The sequence below is a fragment of the Myripristis murdjan genome, chromosome 12 (assembly GCF_902150065.1).
Source record: "Myripristis murdjan chromosome 12, fMyrMur1.1, whole genome shotgun sequence".
NCBI lineage: Eukaryota > Metazoa > Chordata > Actinopteri > Holocentriformes > Holocentridae > Myripristis > Myripristis murdjan.
This window is the reverse complement of record NC_043991.1, coordinates 15,298,803-15,322,102: the sequence shown is the minus strand read 5'-3', so window position 1 is coordinate 15,322,102 and position 23,300 is coordinate 15,298,803. Positions and strand designations below refer to the sequence as shown.

Here is a 23,300-nt window from a genome sequence, read left to right as displayed (position 1 = left end):
ATTTCCTACTTTTGCCTGTGAATACCACTTTTAAATCAGAATTTAGAGTCAATTCAGTTGCACATATACGATTGATAAAACAAGAGAAAGTGACGGGCCAAAAAGAAACACAAACTGTGCAGGTGACACTATGTAACCCTAATGGGTGTTATAAAAATTAAACACTAATAAGATTTTGGTTCATTTTGAAACTGAAGTGTACAGCAGCAATAACCCATATTTATTTGAATCTGTGGAACACGCCAGAATCTCAAATGTAGCGTATTCATTTTGTCTGCTTATTTCCTATCAGCATGTTGGTGCTACTTTGTCACTGACAACATCTATTCATCTGTCAGAAAGATCCATGCACTATAATACGGTCCTAATAATTTTGTATAATTTATTCAGAGCCTGTGTGTGTGTGTGTGTGTGTGTGTGTGTGTGTGTGTGTGTGTGTGTGTGGATGCTGTATTGCTGACTTTGAGACGGTCCAGCCTCGTTGAGAGAAGGGCAGACAGGGAATGTCTTGCAGCACATGTTGGAACACTGTTATTCTGGAGAGAGGACAAGGCAAACAGACACCATCCATATGAAATTTTACAAAAGTAAGAATGCTCCAGGCACCTAACCTTTCACTGTGGGAGACATGAGTCAGGAATAATGCCATCAGGTGGAGGGTAGGCACAGGTCATGATGGGAGTCCTCCTGCTGCCTTAGTTGATTTCTCGGTATTGTCTGTTGCCTTGCATTTTTCCAAGTATTTGACTTGAAAATGTGATTTTAATGCCATACCAACATTCATTCAACATCATTTTATTTTTAGATAAAGTAGACTCACACTAATACAAAATGGAATAAATCTGTACTGCACTACCGTCTGAAGCTTATGGCATTATTCTAGGATTGACAAACACCGGTAAAAATCAGAGTCTTCAAACTTTCTTCATATCAGTATTTCATCAACGGAATAAACACATAGTATAAGGTGGGTGTTTCAACCAAAAATTTAGTTTTGAAAATCGAAAATCTTGAAAATTGAAATCTGGAGTTCCGGTGTGTGGGTTTACTTTGCTTCACCCAGCATCTGCCCTGATGTTTATGGACCAACTAAAAAAAAACGTTCAAAATCACTGGTACAGTCCTTTATAAAGTGTCCACCATACTGTTCAGATTCAAGATTCTCAGAATTAGAATTGCACTCAGAGATTAGATCCTAGATTCAATCGTAGATTGAATTAGGATCTAATTCTGAGTGCAAGTGTCAGGTTTCATTCTTCCAATGCTGCTTTTATCAAAATAATTTTTCTTGATTTTTAGGCATGTTGGACCAGAGTAGAGGTCCTGCATTACAATGAAGAACCTCGCTGTAGATTATAATATCAAACTGTTATTTTGACATTGTCTTAGTATTTTTACTTTTTAGCACTGGGGTATGTGGCTTATCATGAAAAGACAAAAAAAAAAAAAAAAAAAAAAAAACGACGTTTTGAACTGCTCTCCTCTATCTGTGAGGAGTACACCAAAGACCAGTTTCTGTTGTTTGATTGATGTGACCTTTTTATCAGCCTGAGGCACCTGAGGAGCTCAGGGGCTAAGCCCAGACACATGCCAGACGTGTGCTATGTGTCCTTGACTGCCAATAAACTTTAGAAATCAAACTTTTAAAGAGTAACTAAACCCCAGGGTTTTGGCTGTGCCTTTTTCTTGAGGCATTCAAAAAATGCTTCAAGAAAAAAAGTGAAAAAAGTGTCAACATGGTCAGGGAAGGGAGGGAGCCTAAGACATGCTCAGTCATTCCCCCCTGCCCCCTCCTGCAGCCATCGCCACCCCACACATCTACACTGATACACTTTGGTCTATGGTTGGTGACGAAAGCTACCACCATACACGTCACCTGCCACCAGATCAGCCAGTACCAAAATAGCCGGGTTTCAACAACTACAAAATGTGGAATTCAGATACTTTCCACTAAAATGTCAGTATTTGGATCTGAATCCATCAGTAACAACACTGAATATCCATAAACCCATTTTATTCTGTTGACTCGGTTGCTGGACTATCTCTCAAAAACTAGATAGTGTTTGTTTGGTGTGTCACCAGGTTTGGCTGGGGTATTGTCATCTCCCCAGGCAAACCAGGCTAAAGGGGTGAATACTGCAAGGATTGACATGATCACATCAAACAAGGCCTGTGTCAAAGCACCCTAACTCTTTGTGCAAAATGAATGCTGTATGTCTACCAATTACCCTGTAGTCTCCAGTGGAGTACAGCACATACGGGACGGCTCCTCTGCTGTGTATACTGATGCAAAAGGGAGGATGAGATAGGCTAATATGCTGGGAGACAGAGGGGCTGGCTGCATTCAAATTGAAATAATAAAACAACAGCTACATTACAGCACTCTTTATTGTTGACTGAGGGAGGGGAAGCGGTTAAATTATTGCTCTCCCTCTGGTATTAACATTAAACTGCAGATGGTCTATTCACCTGGTCTGCATTTAAAGCAGTGGAATGCCACAGTAGTCACAACAAATGCAGTCACAATGTGATTACTTTGGAAACATATGTTAGTCCCTCTGTGGGGTGAGCTCTGTCAATTATTTTTAGAAACCCTATGAAACAAAAATATATGGCAATATAAGGGCAAATATAGTGCAATTATATACATTTCCATTTAAAGGAAAGTAGGGCTTATATTTTTCAGAATACTGCAATATATGCACGGACCATGCATGGCTATATATTGATACATATCAAAAATATATATTGCAATTAAGACAAAAACTACTCTACATTTTTTCATGTAATAGTTTAATTGAATCACTCATTCCATTCATTTCTCTTTCATGAGTTAACAAGAGTTTAGATTAAACTGAGCTTATATTCATGAACAGGGATATGTTCGTTCATATATGGAAAATTCTGAAAATGCACAGTTTTACTTGGTTGTAAAATCTCTCTCATATTGGTGTAACAATGCAACAGAACATCAAAGTGTAGGCCTACAAACATAATGTACAGGAGTTTTCCAGCACCTGGGTCAAATTACGCATTATGCATGCAGGTTATAGTTTATGACATGATGTGTGTTTGCCTTTCTCTGTCCCTGTCTCTCTGCTCCTCTTCAACTTGATTGTGACAAGCGGCTTGTCCTCCCCTGCTCTCGTCACAGCCACGCAATTGGTTGGGAGAGGCGGGGGGTGGGGGGTACGATGCCTGACGGCGACCATATCAATTGGTCCTTAGAGGAATTCTTGTTAATAGAGCCAACTGGTGTTGTCCTGTCAAAGCAGCGCTGCTCGGAAATCAGCCTCACACACTTTTCCTTCGCTCAGGTGCGACAGGCAGACAGAGAGGCGCGGTATGGAGCGCACTTTCCGCCAGCAGCTCTTCTTTCTTGTGTTGTGTCTGTCTGTGCTCAAGGGAGACTCCAGGTACATCGAGGTAAGCCTCAGGACATACATTTCTGTTAATTGTACTTTTTTTTAACTTAACAGATTGTGCACAGAGAAAAGGTCAAGCATGTGTCAAACTTTGTGAAACTATCTTCTACACAGGACAACGAGATTAGCAGAGAAGACTTGTATTCATTCCTCAACTCGGAGCTCAAGAGAGGATTACCAGAGGAATTAATTTATCACCGACCACTACGTAAGATGTAAAATCAATGCTTATTGGATATCATTCTTCCCCCAAAATTGAAAAAAAAATCTCATGTTCGCATGGGTGATTCCCAGAAATTTGAGCTTTGATAGGTTGTGTGTGTGTGTGTTTGTGTGCACGCGCGCGCGCGCGTGTGTGTGTGAGAGAGAGAGAGAGAGAGAGAGAGAGAGAGAGAGTGAGAAAGCAAAAGAGACAGAGCGAGTATGTGCGTCTGTGTGTGTGTGAAATGGATAAAATTAAGGCTGGTTGATGCTTGGTTCAAAGAGGATGATGGGAGGAGACTTAATAATTAATCCTTAATGACACTTTTAACCAAATCCTCAGCCATTTTTAAACAACTGTTTTTGAGTAGAATATGCTGGACTTGTTGGACTGCTCCCTCACTCTCACTCTTCCTTTCCATCTCTCAGGCTGCCTGGACATGATTGCTGTGGAGGGTCAGTTCACCTTTACAGCAGAGCGGCCTCAACTCAACTGTGCTGCTTTCTTCATAGCCGAGCCTGATGAAGTGATCAGTGTGGATTTTGGCAGTGTTGACATAGACTGCCAGGGAGGGGACTTCATCAAGGTAACCCGCCCTCTCCCCAAAACCCTGACATCATGTGTCCTACCAAACAGCCGCCAAGCAGAGTCTAGCATCTGAATTTGGACTCTAATCTTACCTGGTATCTGCTCTGGTAGCTCATATACCAAAGTCAGATTCAAAACATTGCTTTGCTAATGTCATCATCATGTCAGACACATGGTATGTTGTCAGTAATGTTTCCCTCAATAATCCCCATTTAATCCCATCCTCAAGTGCTGATTAAAGTAAACTGCTATTTAGTTGTATTTGGCTAATTAATTCTATGCACATTAAGTAGGTAATGTCAAGAGTGGTAAAGTGGGAGTTTATCAGGTTTTGTATGGTGCAGCCTGTGTTTGTTATCTTGCAGCCTATCATTGGGGTCAGTTCACTTGCTTGACTAAGCTCAGAAACACTTCCTGATTAGGCAAAAAGCTCCTTTAGAATAGCAAGGCTATTGTCTATGTAACCTGCTTACTGTAGGTAACCTGTCCTTGATGCACTTATCGATGATGTAATGTCCTACAGGTTTGCTCTGTAAGTGCCTCAGTGGCTCTTTCACAGATCATTCATTTAAAAAATCCTCTCAGTAATTAAAAAGTAATTCTACATGAAATTAATTTGATAGTATGATTCATTTTGGAGACCACAATAGATATAGTTGCAGACAGCATTTCTTAGAAACCCATGCAAATCAGTGTTTGAGTGAATCACCCTGCCACTGTGTCCCGTGAAGGTGTTTGATGGCTGGGTGATGAAAGGAGAGAAGTTCCCCAGCTCTCAGGATCACCCTCTGCCTGTGTATGAGCGCTATGTGGACTACTGCAGCTCAGGATCATTAAGAGCCGTACGCTCCTCCCAGAACGTGGCCATGGTCTTCTTCCGCATTCACAACGCCGGCAGTAGTTTCACTCTTACTATGAAGAAACTCATCAACCCCTTCCGTAAGTCGATTGTCACAGCCATTTAAAAAATACCTGAGCTTTCGCCCTGGTCTATGCATCTGTTTCTATACCGTTTGATATTGACTGATTTGATTTGTACATTGATTAATATATATGCTGCTTTGGGGATAAAGGATAATACATGCTTTCTAGTTTTGTGTTCTTGTCGACGTTGCATGCACTATATAGACTTATGTCTATGGGAAAGATTTTAAAAATTAAATCTTGTATCAGTGGGCTGCACTGGACCTACATTCTGCTGTTTTCTCTGCTATACCTATCCAACGAGTATCAGTCTGCATAATTACCTTCACTTATGCTTACATGATACCAGATTTGAATTCTATTGTCAGCTATTAATTTGTTTTAGTCATGTTTGTGATTGCAATGTTAACAGTCACGTATTTGGTTTCACAAGCCTGTTAAAATGAACTTAAACCAAATGACAACTTGAAGAATCGAGAGTTGGTAAATAAACATATACCAGCTTTTTTAAGCTGGTATATGTTCAAAAGGCAGAGCTGCTTGACATAAATACATTTGACATCTTTGTTTGCCAGCTCATGTGCTTTGACACTCATTTGTGCATGGTACATGTGTGTCTGTAGTTGTTTGTGTGTGTGCGTTAAAGCTACTTGGATTTGGGAATCCAACAGGGAAAACAGGAAAACTCTTCTATAACATATCTTCTCTCTTTAGCTTGTAATATCATCTCCCAGACACCAGAGGGCAGTTTCACAATGGTGATCCCCCAGCAACACAGGAACTGCAGCTTCTCTATAATATACCCTGTGGAGATCCAGATATCAGAGTTCAGCCTGGGACACCGCAGCAGCTTTCCCAAGGTGAGCACAAACATCACTCAGTGTGAAATGCAGAGCACAAAGATTGCTCATCATTAACCTGCTTGTGGACCCTGAGTCTCTGGGTCCTTTTGCTTCTTCTCCTCCCTGTGGAAACATTTTAACCTTTTTGTTAAGAGGGTTGATACCAAATTTTAGATTGGCCTAGAGGGCCTTAGAATGCAATCCTAATAAATAATTTAAAAGGGTTATTGTCCCCAGAAATGACCACACATGACTTCTACTTCATGTAAAGCAGAGTATCCTCCTGCATTAGTGGGTGTAAATCGAAATTTCAACCAATAAAACCTTTACAGTTTTTTAAACATCTTCTCTTGTCCATCTGTCCATTCAAATAAAATTGTGTCTTGTCTGAAATCCTATTGGTTTGCACTTGCAAATGATCCTTCCCTCGATTATGTCCCATCCAAACATCCTGTTTCAACAGGAATTACGTCAATCAGGAGTCCATTTCATGGGGTCATTAAAGGAATCACCTTTCTTCCAGACTTTGGATAGAGTTGTGTCAAAGCAAATCCTGAAAAATACTAGTTTTGAAAAATCTCAGGTTACAAAAAGTTTCCTGATGAATGCAGATTCAAGTTGGATGTCTATCATTGTAATTGATAAACTCAAGAATGAGGTTGGTATATCTGAGCCTGTCCAACTGAATGGTTTCAATCTCTGTTCTTTACTACAATATTTAAATTTTGTTAATTATGTCTGGTGTGCCTCAGGGCCCGTTCTTTGTGCCAGTTCTGTTCTAATCATTTGTGTGTTTGGTACTCCTTGATTATATTATTTGTCTGCACAGCAACTTCTTTCACTGTTATGCTGACAATACTCAGCTATATCTCAGTTAAACCACACTATCCGGAAATTACTTCACTTCAGATGGAACTCAATTCCAGTGTCTTTGATCAGCATGCTCAACAGGAGGTTCAACCAACTGACAATCCAGAAATAACTGCGACTTACACAATCAGTGTCAACTATAACATGTTGATTGGCGCATGTCTATGTTTTTATTAATTGCTTTATCTGCTTTTATTCTCGTACTGTGTGAATTTTGCAAGTTTATGGGTGCTTCACAAAGACATTGCTACTTGTTGTATTGTTAATCAACCTACTGGTATCACTAATTTATATGGAGCAATTATTGTAAATAGTAAGCTGCATGCAGACCCACTGTCCAAATATTGTGTGCTGTGAGTGATACTAGATATTTTTTGTATGTGATGATAAACTCGCCTATTTATCTCCACAGAGGACTATGCCTGGTTGCACAGGATCAGGAGATTTTGTGGAGGTGCTGGGAGGAAATGGCCTTGATACATCCAAAATGCTCCCTGTTGCAGACTTCTGCTACTCCTTCACTGGCCCTTGTGAGTACGCAGATCTCTTCCTTCTTTCCACATGATAGAAATTTTGGTTGAGCTAAAGTCCAGTTCTACTTAAAGAATGCTAACCAATGCCAAATGTCTGTACCCTCTCCCCGAACCTGCAGCCAATATGAAGATAGGCTGTGATAACACGGTGGTGAGGATGATATCCAGTGGGAAGTTTGTCAACCGAGTGTCTTTCAGCTACCAGTCACTGGACCCACAGGAACTTCAGAGGCTCAAACAGAACAGTGTGGAAGATTTCTGTTTTAATGACTGATCCCAACAGGATCATAATTTGCCAAATGTATCATTTGACTGCAAAGAGAAAAGCTTAAATGGTTTTTATTTTATTAAAAAATACAGGTATATCTTGCACCAAAATGTTTAGCTGTCAAGTTAGTCCCTGTATTAAAAAGCTTAGACAGTTTATTTATCAGATAAAATATCTAAGTCCAAAGACATAAACAGATAGCCATGCCACTAGAAATGTTTCACTCAAAAATTCACTCTGAGCTTTTAATTAAGAAATTAATGGATTAATTTATTCATTTTACTTGAACCTTCTTTAATTTATTATATTGTGGCAAGCTTGATGAAGTGCTGTTGTTTACTTTACTGTTTCGTGTCCAGTAGAGTTTGTGTATTAATTAAGATAAGATTCAAGAAATTGTCATACAAATGAGGTTTATGGTAAAAAAATTCTTTAAAGGGGATGGTGCTAAAATGAATGTTACCCTCTATTTATTTTGTTAAATGATACATATGGATCTGCTGCATCATTTCCTGCCACATGTTACATAGAAAGCAATAGGCAAAGTATTCGGTATACTACATCAAAGCATTAATTGCATCAATGCATATTTATTTGTATAAAATGTTTTTTTGTAATAAAATTGAACTGCATGACAAAGCACTCAATTGCGGATTTGTTCTCTTTTACATTTTGTCATGTTTCACAGATTATGTGACCCCAGATATACCTGTGGAGAAACTTACACCACAAAGATGTATAACACAAAATAGCCACTGACAATCACATACACTTAGATCATTTTAAATTAAGGGAAAAAAACAACATAAAGTGTCTTAATAAGGTGTTGGGGCTCCATGAGCTGCCAGAACAGCTTCAGTGCTCTTTAATATAGAAGTCTCTGAAAGTCCAACAGACTCCTCCAAAAGATACTGCACATAGAGAGGGATATCTACACGTAATAGCAGGGCTGCAGTGCATAAAGTCATCATTACAAAGACAAATGCACATTTGAGAGCTGAGTGGCTCTGGTCTACAGAGATGTGGAACAAAGTGGGCAAGTCCACCAGGAGAACGCTGCAGGCCTGAATGCTGGACCCCTGCAGTGAGCGAGCCCGCTGCCTCTGTTACACTGTGGGGGACATTTTCCACTGGTCCTCTTAGAGGGAAGCCTCACTGCAAATCAACACAAAGTTTTTCTGAGTGATCACTTTCATGCTGTGACGTAACATTTCTATCCTGACTGGGACTGGTCTCCTCCAGGATGACAACACCTCCATCCACAGGACAGGAGGGCTCACTGAATGGTTTAATGAGGATGAAAATGATGTAAATCATTTGCTATGGGCATCTCAGTCACCAGGTCTCAACACAGCTGAACACCAATGGGAGAATTTGGACTGACATGTTAGACCGTGCTTCCACCTCCATCAACAAAACATCTAATGAGGGAATATCCTTTGGAAGAATGGAGCTCCATCCCTACAGTAGAGTTTCAGATCTATAACCAGGAGCACCGAAGCTGTTCTGATGGCTTGTGGTGGTCAAGCACCTTACTAAGCCACTGATGCTTTTTCCTTTAATTTGTCATTAATTTAACGGGGTAAACTTGATTTAGAGGTAAACTACCTTTAGGGTTAAGTTAAGGTTAAGGTTAGGGTTAGGCAAGTAGTGGTTTGAGGTTGAGGTTAGGATGAGTCTGCAGGAAATGAATGGAAGTCAGTGTAATGTCTGAAGTGATAGAAACATGACCGTGTGTGTGTGTGTGTGTGTGTAAAGGGGAAAATCATAACTGAGAGAGAGAGAGAGAGAGAGAGAGAGAGAGAGAGAGAGAGAGAGAGAGAGAGAGAGAGAGAGAGAGAGAGAGAGACACCAATTGGCAGTATCTCTGAAAATTATGGTTTAAATGATACTGTCCAGCCTGTGGTCCAGTGATATAAGATCTGCAGGTGTATTATCACTGTCAGACACCTGTTCATGAAGTATCTGATAAAGACCTAGGTTTTTCCAAGAAGGAAGGGTTGTGTGCTTGTAAATGTGTGTGTGCATTCGTGTTCATCACTGTACCCTGGTTCCTGTAGTCCTCCATTGGTTTTTCACTCATTCAAGATAGCATGGCACAGGTGAAGGAGGGGGTTGATGATAAAGGGTAACTGTCCATCTAAATGGACAGTTAGATATTCAGTTAGATATTTTTTCAGCGTCACTGAAGCTGAAAACATCTCTGAGAAAAAAGTTGTGTATATTGTGAAACAGTTTCAGAAGTGTTGCTTTAGAGGGCTTGACAGGTTGATGATGGTTTTATTGAGCCAGACTGAGGCGTAGGCCATTACCCTGCAGATTAGGAACTCAATCAAGCCTGACATTTATATCTGGCCTTTCTGGAAAGAAAATGATCAATAATCTGTCAATCACTCAGCAGGGGATTAGGGCAGACAAGTTCTATCACATACACACAGTATTTTAAAGTTTAGTCTTACTAAAAAAAAAAAAAAAAATACACATCCTCATATTCGTGATGTGCATATTAATTGTCAGTAGGATAGAGTGGAGGGGAAAATGTTAGCTGCATTTCACTAACTGAAAAGGTGGAGGACCATTATCTACACATTTTAGAATGGAAATTGTAATATGCCTGCCAGGAATATGCAAGACTTCTGCACACTGTTTTCATCTCACTGACATCTTTAATAAATCTTCATGACGATCTTACAAACAGATATGTCAAATTATTTAAATATCCACTCTGGTAGTGCTGTTCAGATATCACTAATTAAGTCAAGTACTCTGTAATTTTCTTATGGCAATCACCTTGAACACAAATGTATTGGCAGATTATTTCCATGATTATTTTCCATAGATTAATTCCATGATTTTAATGTGATATCTGACATTTTTATTGGTTTAACTCTAACTAGAATAATTCATTACTACAGTGAGAGGTAAGCATAATAGACATAACAGAATAATCTCTCAGTATATACTGTCATTGGGTTAGTCTGCATGTTATTTGTAAAACTCATTGAGATTTGCATGTATTAGAAGACCAAGTTCAGGAGGAAAAAGAGTGCAGCACTGTACTGACGTTAAAATCTACAAAACTCCACCATGACTTTTCCGTTGACTGACCCTCATCAGACAAACAGAAATAGAAGAGTAAGGACCTTTTGTAAAGAATAAGAGTCCAGCGGGAGGGCTTAAGCATTAGGTTGTGGCATTAGGTGTCATTAAGATAAACATCAGCCACAAAGACTTTATGAAGAAAAGGTGCAATATATGATATGATCACTGATTAACTGGTTGGTTTTCGAAGGTCAAGGTCAAAATGTTTTCAGTTGAGATCTCTGGATTTGAGTCATTTAATTATCATGAATCTACATCTGGCCAGTAAATCTTTCACTTAAAAACTGCATATGTGTTGTGGTATTATTTATCAGGAGCTTAGAAATTGTTTTACACACTGATTTGTCCTTTGTATGAATGGAAAATCTTGCTAGTGAGTCATGTCTGCTCCCTTCCTTTGCCTCCTCAACCCCATCACCCCAGAGAGAGAGTATATCCCCTTCTCCTTGACGCGTTAGCCCGCCCTCCTACTCTCATCCTCACTCCTCTTTCTTCACTGCAGCACACAAATCATCATGAAAGTCACAGAGTATGGTATGAATCACAGGGAGGGTGGTATAAGTAATGCAAAGCCCATCCAAACCTGTTTGTTCCAGTGTGAAAGACAGATTAGGCTGGGCTTTGCCAAACAGCACTACGCAACGGAGAGCAGGGCTGCACAGTGGCATTTTTCACCAGTGTCTTGTCGTCATCCCCGAGAGGATGACCAAACTGCTTTCTTGGGTAAATCAAGCTGCTCTGGAACATCTGTCCCTTCACGTGTAGCATGTAATAGGATCATCGTCCATCTGTTACTGTACAGAGCTAAAGGTGTTCCTGTATATATTGCCACAAGCAGGAAAGGGTGTGCTGTCTGAATTTGTGTATCTGCTATGATTAGCAGGTGTGATCATAAGTTTGAATGACAGCACTGTTCAGAAGGGATGCTTTTTTGAAAGTAACATTCATTCATTAGCAACCATTTATTGCATCCCTTTTAAATAATGTTTACCATAAATCTCCTAAAGTAAAGTAAAACAAGAGTACTTCACTGTACACATGCTGTACATGTACAAGTTAGAGTAAATTCACACCTAAAATGTAAGGTCGCCGACTTTGAAAAAAAAATATGGCTTTCAAAATTTGGCGTTCATCAGTGCTTGGCATTTCTTTCTTTCTTTTCTTTTTTTTTTGCTGTCTGCATCTATGATTTTCATAGCTTCCTATAGGATGTTGTGCTATCTATCTGGCACTGTGCGTTGTTATAGGCTGGGAGTGACACACCCACTGCCCAAAGGTTAACACCAAGAAGAGTCCCAAACTCAGCAAACCAAGAAAATCCAGGCAGAGGGCAGGGTCTCTGCAGATTCACACACTAACACACACTTCTAGTGGCTCATAAGTAATGATTGAGAATGATTATTTTTGGATGAGTCTATACATTTTATTTTAGGAAAGTTATACTCATTCTGTCTTAATGAACTCTTGATGGGATACACTGCGACAGTGTAACCCCCACGGTTTGACTGTTTTGTAGCTTTGCCACCTGTCATGTGGACGCAGTGTAAGAGTCAACAGGTGAGGTGTAGCGCATGGGAGTCTGTGGCCTAGTGTCACTGCAGTGTAAAAAAGCTGACTCATAATAACCCAGGTAATTGTCATGTCATGTCTCTCTGTCTCTCTCCCTGTTGAAAACCCTCAAAAGTCATGGAGCGATGTTGGTAGTGCCTGTAGTAAATTTAGTGTTAAATTTTTGGTATCATTGTCTTACCTTTTTATGTGAACCATAGCAGACACACTCATACACCCATTTGTGCTGGAGTATGAGCTATAGCCCATAAAATTGATTTCTTAAAGTGGATACACACACACTCACGCGCAGGTCACTCCTAATGAGGAGTTATGACAGAGACAGTGACGCACAAGGTGACGAAAGGAGAGTGGACAGCATGTGGGAGATAAGGCCTCGGGCCACATTTTAAAGACATTCTTTGCAGGTAGCTGGCTCCATTTGGATGAGTGCCACCTGACGTGAGGAGATGTCCTGTGTGCAAATTAAGACTTTAGTGTGCCAAAATTAAACACACAGAAATGTTACTTCTTGTTTGTAAAAATGTACATTACAGCCTCCCTTGCATTTCTCTTCACTTTGTCCTTCCTATTTTCCCTCCTCTGTATCATTCTCTCTACTTACTCTGTATTGTTTTTCATTTTCTGATACAGTTTGTGTCTCTGCTCACTTAATCATTTAATTATTTGCAGAATTCATAACCTTTCCCACAATCTCTCCTTTCTCCTCTCTTCTCTCTGTATCCTCCTACACTGTTTCTCTCATCCATTTCATCCCATTCGCCTTCTCTCCATCTATCAGGTGTCAAAGAAGTGCACCAACCTCATTTTTTCCAGTTTGTCACATTTGCCTGTTTTTTTCTGTCTTCCTCATCTTCAGAGGTTCCCCATCGACTCCGGAGAGTCTGATGCCTTGTTTTGCCGTCCAGCTCTCATCCATCACCCCAGCCCACTGTAACTTGGTGTGTACGTGCGTGTACATTTCATGCACGAGAATCTTTGGATAATGCAACATTTTTTACGCAACCAAAATGTCTTAAAAATCCACTTCTAAATTTTTTATGTGGTGGTATTACAATTATGTCCTACAGAGATATATGCCTGTGCTATTTCTGTAATTTCATAACACTCAGAGGGCAAGATAGTAATTCATAGGAAACTGTATCAGGGAGAATCACAACAGACAATTCAATGTTTAAGTTGTCAGCTAGAAAAAGTGTCCTCTGCAAAAATCTACCAAGGGCAATGTTTAGTCAAAGAAGATAAGGAGAGTATTGTTCAAATATTTTGAATAGTGTGTATATGATGATGGTAGGGGGGGCTGACAAATGTAGGGATAAAAAGTTAATATCTGCATTTAAAATCTATAAAATGCTTCTAAATTGATTGATTGATTGCAACCTTTTCAAAACTGGGAAAAAGGCATAATTATTGCATTGCATCTTCCCACAGGAGAGATGATGATTGCTCAGTTATGGCCAATCACACACAAATTGCATTGTGGCAGCGGCAGTGAGGATATGTGCAGGCACCATCTGCGAAGGATTCACGTAAAGCATCACATTTTACAAAGAATTTTTTTTCCCCCTGTAATTTTCCACGTCACAGCTGATAGTATATTTGGCAATCATTTTACGGTTCCCAGTCTGGCATTCTGAATAGAGGACATAGAGAGTAAACTGTAAGAAAATACAGTCGACGGTTCTGTCCTCTCAAGGTGAAAATATCACCATTTCTGCTGGAGGGGAAGACATGTGTCATTGTGATTGGCAGGTGTTGCTGGACCCAGGTGGTCTGTGCGCATTGGGATCACCATGCGTCATCAAGAAATGATACACACTCAGCTCCCAAAAGCACAACCTCTCTTCTTGAGAGAGATCCAGAATGAGTGGAATGAAATGAATGAAAACTAGAAGAGAAAATACATGAAACTACACAAGTAACAGACTTGCAAGCCTGTTGTATCTCTCACACACACACACACAATCACACATACACACACACACACACGCGTGCGTACTGCGTACGCACACATGCACACCAATATGTGGGCTAAAACAAATCCAACACCTGTGTTACATTTACTCAAGGTCTTAAGTTGTTTTATTTATTTTTCTAAATACATCATCATAGTCCCAGACAATGCTGGAAGTCATATTCTGGTGATCACACTTTTAAAATCATTTGTGAAAAACAAACAGACATAAAAACCAACAACAACAACAACAACAACAAAAATTTACCAAATTTTCTGGTATAACATACAACATATAATAACTTTTAACATATCCACACATTATGAAAATGTTACAGACATTATACTAAAATCACTGAAACAGGATCAATTTCACTTGCCTATGGATTTTTCTACTACTCTGAGACAATTGTGCTAACATAAGGAAAAAGAAGTGTGTCCTTAGGGAACAGAGACAATCTGGCAGCAGGACTGACAAGGGACCAACATGTTTCCCACTAATAGCATCAATGGCATGTGACCCTGACTAAAAGCGGCAAATATAACATGTTTCACTTTTGACATTTGAAATGTACCAGAAGGGACAGTCGCACCAAGGACATCTCACAAAAATGACATATGGTGACAGATGTTTTTTTTTTTTTTTTTTTAAACATGACATTGTATAACATTGAAAAATCTTCTCTTTTTTTGGTGGGGAAATACCACTCCATTTCAGCAATGTTGCTCCTGAGCCATCAGACAATTTGGACAGAAATAGTGAACATATTCAAAAACGAATGCAAGTGATTTGATTTGACTTCATTATGGAGCTCGGCTTCATACACAATGAAAAACATGTATGACAACACCCCACTTTTTTCTGGGACATCAGTCTAATATAAATATCTCCACTGTGAAGATCATGTGTGGGCTGGATATTCATGAGGCATCACATCATATCATAATCTTTATTCTGCAGTTGCTACCATTAGGGGAGAGTGTCCGTGTTCATAAATACTAAATAGGCTAATGTACACCATGGGAAAAGCAAACACAAATTCTTAAATTGTTGGGAATTCCCCCACTAATAATGAGTTTTTATTGAATGGCATTTTTAGCTTTTAAAAAGATAAGTCATTAACTCAGCGGAGGCTTTCTAGTCTACTTGTTCTTCCTCTGCTGCTCTTGGAAGAAATCATTACAGGCAACAGTCAGCGCAGCTACCAGCACCACAAACTCATTGAAATCCACCTCGTTGTCTTTGTTTGAGTCCAGGTCATTCATGATTTTCTCCACCAGCATCGGGTCCTTCTGAGACTGAATGAAAAATTGGAAAAGAGAGGAAAATCAATCCAACAAGCAAAATCAGCTTGTGAGACAAAATGCAGAAGTTTGAATTACTCATCTGTGTAATTGTTAAGTTGACTTGCCCAGTGCAATTTTATTGACCGTTTATCGCTCTGCTTGAGCAATTACAAGTACTTGAAAAACCTATTAGACACAAGTCAGCATACAGAAATGTCAGTCTGTCCTAGGATGAGGAACATCTGGGGAGACACCACACGCCTGTCATTTGATTGTTATTGAAGCTTAATATTGACTCCTGCACCGCCTAAGGCGCAGTCAAAACCTGCCATCCAGTGTCCACTGGAGACCCGAGTGACGCTGCTGTTGAGCCATGAGCCACAGTTGATAACATAATCCCTTTATTGCATCTCTCATTGCTCCAGGTTTGAGAAACAAGACATCTTTTTCCCTTTCAAGCCCTCTCACCTCCAAGGCAATAATGATATTTGCGTTGTGGCAACAGAGCAAACTGAGACACGATGACATAGAGGGCAACTTCTGAAGTCTGTGACTGATATTTGAACATGAAGTCACAAAACTATCCTAAGTTTGGCCATAATTCACTTCAACAGAGTAACAGTCAAGCCAACCACCGGAACAAATGATTATCTCAAGCGAAATGATAATCTAATCCAGATAAGTTCAGTGTTAATGTATATAACTTGTCATTGAAAAAAAAAAAAATACATGAGAACATGTCATTAGCGATTCCTTTCCCTGAACACCAGCTTTATATTTTTATCCAGTACATGTAACCACATCTCAAGGAACTGTCAGAATGAAAACTGATCAAATACAACTAAACAAGTGAATCATGACTGTTCAAATAAAATAAAATAAAATAAAATAATAAAAAATACTGTTCATAGCCCCACCATTTTTTTAAAATTATTTTTTAAAAACATTTTTTTTTTTTATATATTTTGAATATGTCAGCCTTTTCCAGTATAGCCCTACTTCACATTTAAACATTTAAACATACTGACACCCAGGAGCTGCCCACTGTAAACCAAGGTTATTATAGTAAACTAAAACGAAAAAATAAGACACAACTACTACTACTACTACTACTGCTGCTAATAATAAGAAGAAGAATAAGAATAAGAATAAGAATGATAATAATGCTGTAAAACTAAAACAGAAATAAAATGCCATGGTCCTGTTTGTAAATACTTTGAGTTAAATGGTCTGAAGGCAGATTACTGCATTAAAACCAAACACACCTAAACTAAAGCCAAACAAGACCAACAAATATTAAAAATGAGATTAAAAGTAAAATGTAACGACAAATCTGGACTGCTCGCAGCCGCTGAGCAGCTACAGTGGAGCAGGTGGAGGCTAATTGCTGCACACAGAGACATCTCAACACTTGTTGTTAAAGGAGGCGAGAGCATTACTCAGTACCTGTCCTCACCTGTCTGGGGATTCAAACTGGCGACCGTCCAGTCATGCTTCTCTAACCTTTACACCGCTGCCATCTCCACTTGGGATGATTTCCCAAACAAAACACCATACATGCCAAAATGAGTTTGAAACTGTTAGGAAGTGATTTAAAAATACCTAAGTTTTACGTTAGGGGAAACTGATACTGAGTGATACTCTCACTGGGAACAGCCACTTCTCAGAGGTGACCATTGCCCATGGGGATGTGATGACATCACAAGGGTGTCTATATTTGGAGGCGATATGGGCCAGTGATGATGATGTGCGATCACCTGAGGCTTCCATCCACATGAGGGAGGACAAGTGAAAGGGAAAAAAAATGAAGGCATCAGAGGCTTATCTTTTAGGCTTCGCTTGATGTCTAGGTCTAAATCATTTGAACACACAGACCTATCTAAACATGCTGCTATCGCAACGACACAGAGGCCAGTGGCTGTTTGAAATAGCTTCATCCATCTCTTTTTCTCCACCCTACACTATATATTCCCAGACTGTTGTGATGTGAGAGCGACCAGCAGTTACACAGGGCTGCACTCAATGAGAAAGCAGTTTCCTACAGCGGGATCAAAAGCAGTCTTGACCGTTTAACTCGTTTGAAAACATGGTTGTCTAATTTGATTTTGAAATGAGGCAATAGCAAGACATCACCCTCGGCACTGAAGCCCTTAACAAGCAAATCAGTGTAATCACTGTTGCACATGATAGATCAACTGTGGAGACAATTTGAGATGAAAAGGTCACACTCCAGTACGACCAAAGCATTCCTCGTAATCAGCATGTAATGATGGTCACATGTCTGTTTCTAGTCAAGCCAACAGATTCATGCCACGTTTAACCACCCAGGATATATTCTTATCACAGCTGTTTAGCTTAGTTCACTTATAACAGCTCCAGAAGCTGAAGACTGAAAAACACAATTGTGACACAACTGGGAGGCAAAGGAGAGAAGCCAGTATTGACTTCTGAGTCTAACAAAAACCTCATTTGGCAAGATCACCAAAGCATCAAGGTACTCCACCAACAGTTGCTCTCTATGCCTTAAATTTTAGCGCAATTATAATGAGCAAAAAAAGCTGTAGAAGTGTCTGCTTTACCGTAAGGAAGTCGGTGAGCTCACTGTTGAGGAGTTGCTTTAACTCGCCCTTGTTGAGTTTGTATTTGTCTCCATCATGCCCAGAGTAGTTGTAGAAAACTGTTATCAGTGCATCCATGGCACCCTCGAGCTGGCTGGGCATGCTGACTGAAGGATGGAAAAAATCTGTCTCACAGGGATCTGAAAAAGTGTTGCATAATTTAGAGTGAGAAGGACACAAAAATAAATAAATCACATTTGATAAAATGTGGCTGAATGACAGGATTTAAGTAACACATTTGCACATGTTTGTGGAGCAAATCATATTTTCAGCTGTAGGTATTTATTCTGTTCAGCTCTAATTGGCTACTCTGTGGCTAAATCAATTAAATGATACAACTGAAATAATGCACTCACAATTTCAAAAATATTTAAACCACAAGTTACAAATGATAACAATTCATCTACCATGAACCATGAGACAGAAAATACTACTGATGCAGTTTTTACATTGATGCTTCGTCTTCAATCAATTTGCACGCTCCTTATGTTTCATAATTGACTATATTACCAATCTGTAACAACACAATTATCTGCCTATAATCCTTAGAGCAAACAGCCACAATGGAAGAGGTGTCTTACCTGGTTAGAGTCCGGTACAAATGAGATCAGAGACACTGCAGCACAGCTTGTTTATTAGGAAATAAGAAGTTAAGAGGGCCATCTCCTATCTTTGTAGCGATAATTAATTCCACAGGTGAGACGCCCATGGTAACAGTCTTCCTTTCCAGATTTTAATCAATGCTGCTGTGTGAAAAACAAACATGTACCTGTGTAACCCTGGAGCCCCATGTGTATTCATCAGATTCAAACTCCAAGCCATGCATGTGCCCCCGTCACACAGCATCACTCACGTCCCAGATGTGGTTTCACCTTGCTGCAATGCTTTATCCTGAAACGTGCCTAAATGCAGGAGAACACTGCATAATGTCATGTCAAAGGAAGACGATGCAACGAATCTTTGTATTAAAATGCAGCAGGCGCATTCTGTTCATCTGTTCCATAATAAACAAATAATAAACCATTTTCAGATGCTTCCATTGTTGTGCATGGGCCAAGAAAACTCTATATATTACTGATTACATTATTCTGTATCACTTACATGTTCCCAGAAACTTCACATGAGGGACTGTGTTTCTGCAATTAAAATGGACATAGAACACTTAGTTTTTTTTTTTGTTTTTTTTTTTTGGAAATTATGGCACCCACTTAATTAATCATTTTCACCCAGCAAATACTACTTTTTCATATTTCACATTAAATAAGTGGGCACTGCAAAGATGTCTTAATCAATACAATAGAGATTTTAGTAATCAACCTTATAGGCCAAAAGCCATGATCAATTTTAAGAAGCAACATTCTGACTATGATATTTGCAATGTACATGTCTCTCATTAATAAAACCTTCCCTAAATAAAACACTAAATGATTTTATATACAAAAGCCAATGTACAGCTATGCTACAACAACAACGTTCCCGCTTATTTAATTATAATCATCCTGAAATTGCGTGCTCAAGCTTCTGCCCTCATGCCTTTATCAGCACAAATAACCGTCAGTGATTGTTGAGATGTTCAATATTTCAGGCTGTTGTTAGGGGAAATTAGCACTGACATTACAATAAAAGACAATTAACAGAAGTGACGACAGCAGAGGCCTATTACGAGAAACATCCATAGTGCACTTGATGAGGAGGGACTGTGATCTCTCTGCTATCTTTGTTCAAAAGTGTAAACGAAACATTGCATTGACTTGCAAAACACATCCTGCCTTTTAACTCATACATGGCTAACCCAAGGTGATTCAACATGGGCTGAGGGCAAACACTGCCGGTGCTGACAGCGTGGCTGTCTTCACCTATCCTCAGCACTCCAACCAGCAACTCTGTCTGGATCTACACCTCCTCGAGCAGACCTGCTTGTCTACACCAATGACAGCTGTGTTTTCTGACTATGCTGAAATGATCCTAAAAAAGAAGCTCAGAGGTATGGAAATTAAAGCAAACATCACTGACACCGCAATTAAAATGACAACAATATTCTGCAACTTCAGAACTGGTTGACCTTCCTTGGTCTATCTAACTCCTTCATTGACTAAAACTGCATTAATTGCATTTAACAAAACCAAAGTAAGTAAATCAATTTAACGGCTACAGCAAGGCACTTGGGACAGACATTACACATTGACTGGTATACATATGAAAATACAACTGACAACCATAAGACACATGGGAATGAATGAAAAAATGCAGAGATACAGCTGATTAATTAAGTAATTAATAATTAATCATTCAATAATTAATGGTATGTGCAGGAAAGGGACGTTAGAGTGCCGTGTCCTGCTCTTCAAGGGAATAGCCTAAGCACAAGACAGCACAGTTGTTCTATTTCTTTAACATTAACATCTCTTCACACACATATCTCAGTGCAAACACACACACACACACACACACACACAAAACATCAAAGGGGCTTTCATTGTATGAGACAATAGCACCTAAATGATGCCCTAGCAACAGCTAATCCAATCCACTTTCCTTACCTCTCAATAATAAACATTAATTTGACACCCGATATTGATAACTGTGAATGTGTTAAAAAAAAAAAAAAAATGCCACTCCTGCCTTTGCATGATATGAAAATAAACTGCAGTGTTCATTCCGAATTGGGTACCTTCCTATCATACCAGTTATTCAAATTAAAATCCAAATAAAATAGATATGATTTTAGATATTGCACAAAATCAATGACTGCAAACTGTGCAACTGCATGCGTTTGCTTATTGATGCAAACATATTCTTTGTTGTGTTTGTTTCTCCTTGTGCAATTTTTCATGTGTCATGTCGTACAATTTTTAGGGTTTATCGTCACCATGAATTTCATTGCTGCAGTCATTTGTCATTTTGATCCCACCAGTCCTAGTCTTCTCGTTTTATTTCTCCAGTGGATTTGAGTCATAAGTGACAGGGGAGCATGATATTTTATTTAGCTCTCGGCCCCTAAAGACAACACCTGAGGGAAGGTGATTATCAGGTGTGTCTGCAACTTTTCCTTTGCCGCCACTGAGAAAATAATTTTCCATTTATTAAGGTGATGAAATAGTTTCCTTCACAGCTGCTGATACCAAATGTTGTGTAAGAAGGAGACCCGTCAGTAACTCCCCCTCAAACCCGAACATACACACACACGCGCATCGCACGTCAAACCCCAGGTGAGATGGTTTAAAATGACTGCATTACCACAGAATCCACAACCCAGTGAAATAAAGATATATTTCAGGGTTCAACATTTTCAGTAACCTCTGTCAGGTTTCTGGATCATCAGGGAAACTGAATTCACATTTGCAGGGTTCAGCATCCAAAGATACGATTACATCTGTGTTGTATTGTGTCCATTGTATCCAGTATTGAGAAAAGGAAAAAAAGAAATTGCCACTCAGAAAATTATTTATATTATAATAGTATCTCATTAATATCTAATTAAATCAAACAAGTAAAAAACAGAATTTCACCAGTGATGAAAAACTGCTTGCTTGTGATGATTATAGTTAGTGCCTTTATCTCCATGATACATGTCTACCCTCTAGAGGTTGAAACACAGTAGTGAATCCTCTCAGGCAGAAATAGGGTTAAAGACTGGCTTTAGAAATGCTTTGAAATGCAGTTATTGCTACTATTAATTTGTTAGAATGGGCACAAGTAGCCTGAAGCAAAAGGCAATTCTCTATTGTAATTTCCTTTGTATTTTAGTTCTGACAATCTATTTCTGCGTGTTAGGTGTGCAAGCTTTTGTTAAATTGGGTTGAGAAGGCAGGATACACCGCTACTGTCTCCAACCAAAAACTTCTTGCCATATTAGCTGTTTTACATCTCAATCTGTGTATTTTTTTTCCACTGGATATGTTACTCAAACTGAACCTACACATTGTTATCATCTTATTTGATGACACTGAACTTCAACTTCATCACTGAAATTTTACGTTTTTGCAAACCAAGAATACCATGAAACATCACGTTTTCAAGTTTTGTGATGTGGTGTAAAGTGAGCGGGTGTGGTGGTCGGTGGCACAAGCAACACGACTTTGCTTCTGCAGACTGAGGATCAAAAGTTTTCTTTGTTTGTTTTTTGGTTTTTTGCTCGCAGCATTAGCTATATTAGCCAGTAATTAATTGAACAACACATTTTGTCCGAATACCTTAACACTTGCAGTGTGAATCTGGCGTAACAGATTCAGTTTGACTCTAGAATCACTACATGATTATTCATTTAAGAACTATTTATTTTTTGGGCCGTTTCAGCAGAACTTTTTCACAGCAGCCATTCTGACATGAAATAGCAGGTAAACACAGGTGTTGCTAATGACATTCATTAAGGTTCTGCTCCATTGAGGTCAGAGCCAGAGTCCTGCTGGTGTGCGTGTTGGCTCACTGGAAAGACACTTAAACAGAACAGAACCTTAATTAATGTCACCACCTGTGTTTACTCTGCAGATGCCTGTCAGAGCGGCGGCTGTGAAAAAGGTCCATGTGATTCAAGTTTTTAAACCACAATTTGAATTGATCATTCTCTTCAGTACTTTCGGCTAAAACTATATAGCCATTAAATAAGCAAGGAATATTGCAAGACTACTTTGTTCTTTTGAAATGAGAAAACAATAGTACAATAGTATTACTTGAACAATTATTTTAAGGGGAAATCTCATTCACAAAAAGTTGCAGCTGATAGTATTCTAGTTTTGTGCTCCTGTAGGATTTTTATTTTCAGCAGAAAATATAATTCTATTTAACAGAAGCTATTTGGTTTGCGGATCTATCTGTTCAACACCCCAAACACTTCAACAACAGGACAGATATTGCACCTCTTAATGGTCAGAATGGTCCACTTATCCGAGATCGGCCCAGGACCTGGAATAGGACCACACCAAGTTGAAGCTGTCTACCAGAGCGCTGTCGCACCGATCAGGATAGGACCTAACTGCTGTGTGCGGTGTTACACCTGAATATTCTTAATCTGAATGAACTGGCTGCCTCCGCCCCAGGTTCTTATGCCACATTGAAGGTATTTGCTGTTGAAATGCATTGCAGACCTCAAGTCAAAGGAACTGAACAGGAAAAAAACTA

General features: G+C 39.3%; 2 protein-coding genes across 2 annotated transcripts; one reads left to right on the top strand and one right to left on the bottom strand.

Moving 5' to 3' along the window:
* Window positions 1-1,600: 1,600 nt before the first annotated feature.
* crhbp (corticotropin releasing hormone binding protein) lies at window positions 1,601-8,299 on the top strand. Its single transcript, XM_030065386.1, has 8 exons — window positions 1,601-1,605; window positions 3,247-3,426; window positions 3,540-3,633; window positions 4,056-4,213; window positions 4,947-5,154; window positions 5,854-5,999; window positions 7,264-7,381; window positions 7,504-8,299. Exons 2-8 carry the CDS (start codon window positions 3,346-3,348, stop codon window positions 7,656-7,658), a joined length of 960 nt encoding a protein of 319 aa, XP_029921246.1. The 5' UTR covers window positions 1,601-1,605; window positions 3,247-3,345; the 3' UTR covers window positions 7,659-8,299.
* A 6,826-nt stretch (window positions 8,300-15,125) lies between these two features.
* On the bottom strand, window positions 15,126-23,078 carry s100z (S100 calcium binding protein Z). Its single transcript, XM_030065451.1, has 5 exons — window positions 23,039-23,078; window positions 19,284-19,318; window positions 18,952-19,084; window positions 18,144-18,322; window positions 15,126-15,576 (listed from the first exon to the last, which is right to left on the bottom strand). Exons 3-5 carry the CDS (start codon window positions 18,971-18,973, stop codon window positions 15,421-15,423), a joined length of 357 nt encoding a protein of 118 aa, XP_029921311.1. The 5' UTR covers window positions 18,974-19,084; window positions 19,284-19,318; window positions 23,039-23,078; the 3' UTR covers window positions 15,126-15,420.
* Window positions 23,079-23,300: the final 222 nt, after the last annotated feature.

Excerpts from the sequence above, each read along its gene's own strand:
- crhbp (XM_030065386.1), top strand. The coding sequence starts at position 3,346 with ATGGAGCGCACTTTCCGCCAGCAGCTCTTCTTTCTTGTGTTGTGTCTG. Across the intron at positions 4,214-4,946 it reads AGGGAGGGGACTTCATCAAG|GTGTTTGATGGCTGGGTGAT; the intron begins GTAACCCGCCCT and ends TGTCCCGTGAAG. Across the intron at positions 7,382-7,503 it reads CTACTCCTTCACTGGCCCTT|CCAATATGAAGATAGGCTGT; the intron begins GTGAGTACGCAG and ends CCGAACCTGCAG.
- s100z (XM_030065451.1), bottom strand. The coding sequence starts at position 18,973 with ATGGGGCTCCAGGGTTACACAG. Across the intron at positions 18,323-18,951 it reads GGGGCTCCAGGGTTACACAG|ATCCCTGTGAGACAGATTTT; the intron begins GTACATGTTTGT and ends ACACTTTTTCAG. Across the intron at positions 15,577-18,143 it reads AGCTCACCGACTTCCTTACG|TCTCAGAAGGACCCGATGCT; the intron begins GTAAAGCAGACA and ends TTTTTCATTCAG.